The sequence below is a fragment of the Pleurodeles waltl genome, chromosome 12 (assembly GCF_031143425.1).
Source record: "Pleurodeles waltl isolate 20211129_DDA chromosome 12, aPleWal1.hap1.20221129, whole genome shotgun sequence".
NCBI lineage: Eukaryota > Metazoa > Chordata > Amphibia > Caudata > Salamandridae > Pleurodeles > Pleurodeles waltl.
This window is the reverse complement of record NC_090451.1, coordinates 109,938,525-109,944,835: the sequence shown is the minus strand read 5'-3', so window position 1 is coordinate 109,944,835 and position 6,311 is coordinate 109,938,525. Positions and strand designations below refer to the sequence as shown.

Below are 6,311 nucleotides of genomic sequence, written 5' to 3'. Positions count from 1 at the left end.
TGCGGTTGTTGAACGTATGAATAAGCAACCTCAAGAAGGAGCGGGGCTGGTGTACAAGTCTCCTACATCTGTTAAATGGAAGCATGGTGTTTCAAAGTTCAGGGTTCCGCTGGCCCCCTATTAAAAATGACGGCTGTCTTCAAAAAGCGCTCACAAGCAAAGATCCGTAAGTTGGAAGAGAGCTTCGAAGAAGAAGAAGAGAAGGGTCGCTAACGTAAATATTTTTTAGAAAGCCGATCAACCTGTAAACAATGCGCATCGGGTGAATGCGCTAAATCAGAGTTAGACCTGTTGTATCTAAAACTGACGCAGAATAGCATCAAAAACAGTTTTTTCATGGAGGTATCGCCACTAGTCGCTTTAACACCTTTGGCGCCAATAGAGTTTTATGTGTCAGGGTCCAGGATATGTGTTTGGACCTCAACGATACACTGTTGCACCTCATCTGTAAAATTGTAAAAGCTGATGGCTCCAATATAGCGAACAACGCTAGAGTGGCAACGATCGCTTACCCCATAGCAACCATGTTTAATCAGGTGGACATTAGCCTCGGTGATCACATTATCATGCAAAATGATAACATGTATGCATATAGGGCATATATTGAGAGTATTCTTAATGACAGCAGTGATGCCTTGGACACACAGCGTTCAGTGGGCCTCTTCTACAAAGATACTCACGGTCATTTTGAAGCTACTGCTCTGGACGGCCACAATCAAGGTTTTGTAAAAAGAGCGAGCTTTACCGCCAGCAGTAGGCAGTGCGACTGCCTAGGTCGCATACACTCGGACCTTTTTTACCAAGATAACCTACTTGTCAATGGTATCAATCTTAAGATCAAACTAACCCACAAGGACTCGTTCTGTCACATCAGTGGGAATGTGGAACAATATAAACTAGTAATACCCTCCGCCACTTTATTTGTAAAGAGAGTGAAAGTGTCACCAAGCGTCAGACTGGCTCACGCCGAGGCCTTACAAGTATCGAACGGCAAGTATGCAGTGGAAAGAGTAGCCCTGAAGATATATTGCATTCCAACAGGTACCAGATTAACACAGCAGCAAAATGTATTTCTTGGACAGCTACCGAAACTTATTATTATAGGGTTTGTGGACAATACAGCTTTTATCGGTCAGTATACCTCAACCCCATTCAATTTCAAACACTATGACATCAACTACGTGGCGTTGGTACACAAGGGGTCAGTGATTCCGGCGAAACCGTACACACCAAGTTTTGGAACCTTGAATTTTATCAGGTAATATCTTGGACTGGTGTCGATAAAAGGAAACCATCTTAAGGACTCGGAGCCGTCGTATCAAGAGAAGGATATGGGGATGGCTACATGCTGTTCACGTTCGATTTGACACCAGACATGGAAGACAGTGATCAATATAATCTGATAAAAAACAGAAATCTAAAAGCTGAAATATGTTTTAGTCAACCCTTGGCTACCAATGTGAACATGATTGTATTTGCGGTGTTCGACAGCGTCATACAGGTCAACCACGCCCACCAAATCATGTTTGACTATCTTTCAAATATTGTACAATTGACACTGTGCAGATAGGTGAGTTCTTGAGGAGGCATAAATATGCCAGGAAATTCTTTTTAGATGTTTTTCTGAGCTACAGTCTACCCCAGGAAGTTGGTGTAGAAAGACCATGATCGCTAGTCTTTAACACAGACCCGCATTACAAGGGTGGAAAACACTGGGTGGGAATGTTTTTGGATATTGACAAGGTTACAGTGTTTGACATTTCCGCGGTGTTCCCCTAGCATACCATCTATACAAAACCCTATTTTTAAGTATATAAAAAAAGCTGCTGGTAGGGTTGAGTATAACAAGATGTGGGTGCAGGGTTCTTTATCAGTTACCTGCGGGGAACACTGTATATATGTTATTAGTAAAATGTCTGACGGTATGACATTTAGACATTTTCTAGATCTATATGAGTGCGATCTAGTAAATAACTACTGTATGGCTGTGAAGTATGTAAAAGAAAATGCGGGGTCCACAGCCACTGTTGTTAAAACAGATTACGATGTGCGTCAAATGTGTAAGGCCGTGCCATGCTTATATACATGCAACTATAATTGTCTACAATAAAAGAATTTAAACTCGAAATCAAACTATACATTTTATTATTACGACGGGGACCATACACTAAAGAAGATGACGGAAGAGTGGTGAAACGATTAAAAAGTGTTTATTACATATACTTTTTGTACAAGCATATAGGAACCAAACATACTAAAGAAAGTAAATGCTGAAAGAAACCAATAAATACATTAATAGGTGTAAAACTATACAAAGGCAGTGTAAAACATGTGCATAGGTTAAAAAAGTAGAAGTATCAAACGTGTAACCATGTGTTCCTTTTGGACAATGTATTTTTAGGCTCCAAAGACAGAGGTGATGTGCTCCATGAGGGGGACAACTGGGAGATAAGCGGGGCTGCGGGCACTCTAGGCCGGATTCAGAAACAAAAGGCATTGGAGTACTTGGAGGGCTGTAAGTAGGACCTTTCAAACTTTCAAACAGCCGTCTGTGTTCAGCATTACCAATGATCGTCAAAGAAACGTTGAGCTCTGCAGCAGCCTGTAGAAACCCGTCCCAGCCTCTAGGCCCTTTCTGAAGCGATAGGGTTCTGGGGTGTGTGAATCTTTTGACGAGGTCGTACATTTGAGACCCAACAATCGGCTGTCCTTTATAGAGGAATTCACCCCGACCGTTCCACTAGGTTAGATCTTTAGAAGCAGCTATTTTACTTAGTAACATTTGCACCGCACCTCTGTACCTCGGACTTATAGTTTGTAAACTTTCTTCAACAGAGACGTCTGGGGGCGGGGGAGATGTGGCCACCGGATTTGGAGCTGTTGAGCCTGAGGCACGGTGGGGGCTGGTGATGACATATCAGAGTTGGGGGTATATACAGACAGTGCGTTTGTTTCTGACTGCCACTGCTTGTAATAATGTAGAAAGGTTTGAAGGACTTTGGAGTAAAGATCGGCTTTGTCGTAAGGTTTTAAATCAGTACAATTTAAAAAAAATTCAATTTCCGCATCTAGGTGCAGTGTTTCATTTTTTTGTATATCCCAAGCGTCTTTCGTAGAAGGGCCCAACTGTTCCAGCTGATGACGCTGTACCAAGTACATCTTTTGGGCGTAATCCATTAGTTCCCAGCTAAGAGGTTTGTAATTAAAGACTCGCTCTGCCTAGAAGCACTCTTATAAAGCCGCTCAACTGTTTCACATGTTTTTTCTTAGAAACGAGGGAAGCCCTTCTATTACTAAGCTTTTTGATAAGGTTACGTCTCTTCTTCAGCGTACGGAACTGACTCTCTGATATAGGGACGTTTCCTTTTAGGGTGTTTAGGGCAGTTTCTGAAATAGCTGCCACTAAGTTGTCCGAAGCCATGCAAAGGATGGCCTTTCTTTGTTGGGGGCTAGCTGTGACCAACATTTTGATAAGGGCTAAATTGCGGCGTAGACGCGCGGACATGGTCAGCACCCTATATTGTAAGGCTTAGAGCAGTGGTTCCCAATTGGTGCACCAGTGCTCCCCGGTGCGCAGTCAAAACTAGCCAGGGGCGCCGCACACAGTTTGGGAGCCAATGTATAGCCGCATCTATGCCCTGCATTCCATTCTTCCATTTATATCTTGTCCTTTCTCTTTTGGTCTTACTGCCATCTTTTTTTCTTCTCTTTCACATCCTTATCTTACCCCCGTTCATGATCCCCTTGGCCATGAAGATTCTTGATATCTCCTTTCTCTCGCTTCCATCTTATCGACTTCTCATGGCTCCTTTCCCTGCTACCGCCAATGTTTTCCTTTTTGTTTACCCCCTTTCTTCTCTGTTCTCTATTTCACACTTGTACTCTTCTCCTCTTTTCTTATTTCCCCCTTTCTTTCATCTCAGTAGCCCACCTCTCTCTTCTCTTTCTGCACTCCCCATGTCTGCTGTATATTTTTCTCTCTCCTCCACCATCAGAGACGGACACGCAACTGCAGTCTCCAGCTTTTAGCCTTTCACCATGTCTCTCAGTTTCTCTTTCTCCGCTGCTCCACACAACAACACTTTAGCAGGGAAAGCAAACACAGACGTAGCCCTAAAAAGGGACTCGTAAAAACATGATAGAATTTAATTAAATAAACTGTTACCAGTGAGGGGGTTCCTCACAACCCTGCGGCTCCTGAACCCGCTGCAGGCTGGATAGCTATGCCACTGAGTTATAGCAGCTGATATTAGTCATTAAAAATATTCAACCTGAATGCGCTTTAGGAAGTCATTTTAACACCTCAGCGGCCTAGGAGGTTTGAAGGAGGCTTTAATACCAGTAATTTTTCCAATGATTCGATTCTGGCATCAGTTCTGTCATATGACTGATTTCACTAGGATAAAAGGTGAAAAGTACCAGGTACCTGTATTTCATGATATCATCGTGTTTGCTACTCAGATCAATCGTTTTTCCAAGATTATTTGTATTTGTTTTTTTTAGCTATTTATTGCAACTATTGCAACAAGAAGGCACAAGAAATGCTGTAAATATTAACAGTAAGACGGTACATAAGCAATTATGATGCTGGTGGGAACATATAGAGCAGGCTATATCAGGTGATTAGTGTTCTCTATTTAACACAGACATGACAGTACAAACAAATATCCAGTATGCATACGTACAACGCCTGGTGCATAGAGAAGCAGAAGGTGGTAAGCACTTGGGCCAGATGCAGTAAAAATCTGGATTGCGACTCGCAAATTGCGAGTCGCGATCCAGAATGTAGGATGGTGTCCATGACACCATCTGCGACTCGCAAGGGGGTAGCAAAGGCCCACCTCATTAATATTAATGGGGTGGGTCACAATATGCGACCCCCTTGCGAGTGGCGGCACTCACAGGGATGGTGGCCTGCTGGAGACAGCAGACCACCATGTCTGTGACTGCTTTTAAATAAAGCAGTTTTTTTTTTTGTAATGCAGCCCGTTTTCCTTAAAGGAAAAAGAAAGTTTGGAACATCTGGCCCTTTGTGATTACGACTCACCTAACATAAAGTGATGTTTGATATTAGACATTAGTAAAATGAAATTTTGTATTTCTCTGCATTTTGCGGTCAGTAGGCTCGTTGAGCTGGAGGTCAAGGGCCAGCTGTTGACCTTCCCCAAACCATGCATGCCAATAGATCCGGTTCAGGAGGGAGGGCTTCCTATTTTTGCAGCAAAAATAGGACTATTCCCTTTAAATTGCCTCTGCCTCATATTCTATGATTATAATCTCTTCATCGGATTCATCCTAATTATTTCCGGGCTCACATCCCACCACCCATGAAAAAAAAGTAATATAATGGGGAGTCACTGCCCACAGCCCATAGGTTAAGGGAGCCAAGGGTCGAAAATTGGGAAACAACGTCTTAGAGAGTAAATGTTGCAAAAGTCTTTTTAATGATTCTTTTTATATGATTTAGGTTGTGTGTTAGGTATGTAAGCGACGCAAAGGTCGGGTGGGAAAATATCAGCACCTAGTCTGTAGTCTTCTAGAGTGTTGGGTTTCAAGTCTACCAGGAGATAGCTGTGAGGTTTAGTGGTAGTGTTGTTAAAAGCTTTGAAGAAAAACTGGGTGTTTCCGGGGTACATCTGTTTAGCGATGATCACGTTTTTTTTTAAATAGGTCGAGGTATGAGGCGTTTAGAGCTATAGAACGACTGCTCTTACCCTTTTAAAACAAGTTCTCCACGATGTAACATATGCTTAGATTACAATGGTGTGAATATTGGGTAAAAGCTTTTTCTATTTATGGATGGTCCCTGCCCTTGTGCATAAGATCATCTACAATCACCATGTTCATACGGTGTTCAGGTAACTTGCATCGTCGTTGAGAGTGTCAGGTACGCCTTCTATAAATTTAATGTGAGGGAACCTTAGGGATACTTCAGTATAAAGATTTTGCCAGCATAAATAAAGCCATACATTGTTGTTCAGGGTGCAGGATAAACTCCCCCCCCCCGGGGCATTTCCTCACAACTTCTTTATAAAATAACTTTTACCACAATTTGAGGGGCCTGCTAAAAACGCAGGAGAATGAATGTGGCAATCTTGTGTCCATAGTCATTGGGATTCGGTATTCTAATGCAACTTTAATAACCGTATGGCAGGGTTTTGTAGTCTTCAGTAAGGACCCTTTTGTCAAACACTACCCGTAAGGTTTTATGTAAAGGCTGGGTTGTAATTTCCCACTGCTTTTTGTACCATACTATGCCGGGCTGTTGTACAACAATGGTTTTATTATTATCGCCATCCTTCGATATAGCG

At 42.4% G+C, this 6,311-nt stretch overlaps 1 protein-coding gene across 1 annotated transcript; it reads left to right on the top strand.

Annotated features, from left to right (window-relative positions):
• The first annotated feature begins 407 nt into the window (after window positions 1-407).
• Window positions 408-1,262, top strand: LOC138267078 (uncharacterized protein F54H12.2-like). The gene has a single exon (XM_069215925.1). The coding sequence runs from the start codon at window positions 408-410 to the stop codon at window positions 1,260-1,262; it is 855 nt and encodes a 284-aa protein (XP_069072026.1).
• The last annotated feature ends 5,049 nt before the right edge of the window (window positions 1,263-6,311 follow it).

Coding starts and splice junctions, on each gene's coding strand:
- LOC138267078 (XM_069215925.1), top strand. CDS start 408: ATGTGTTTGGACCTCAACGATACACTGTTGCACCTCATCTGTAAAATT.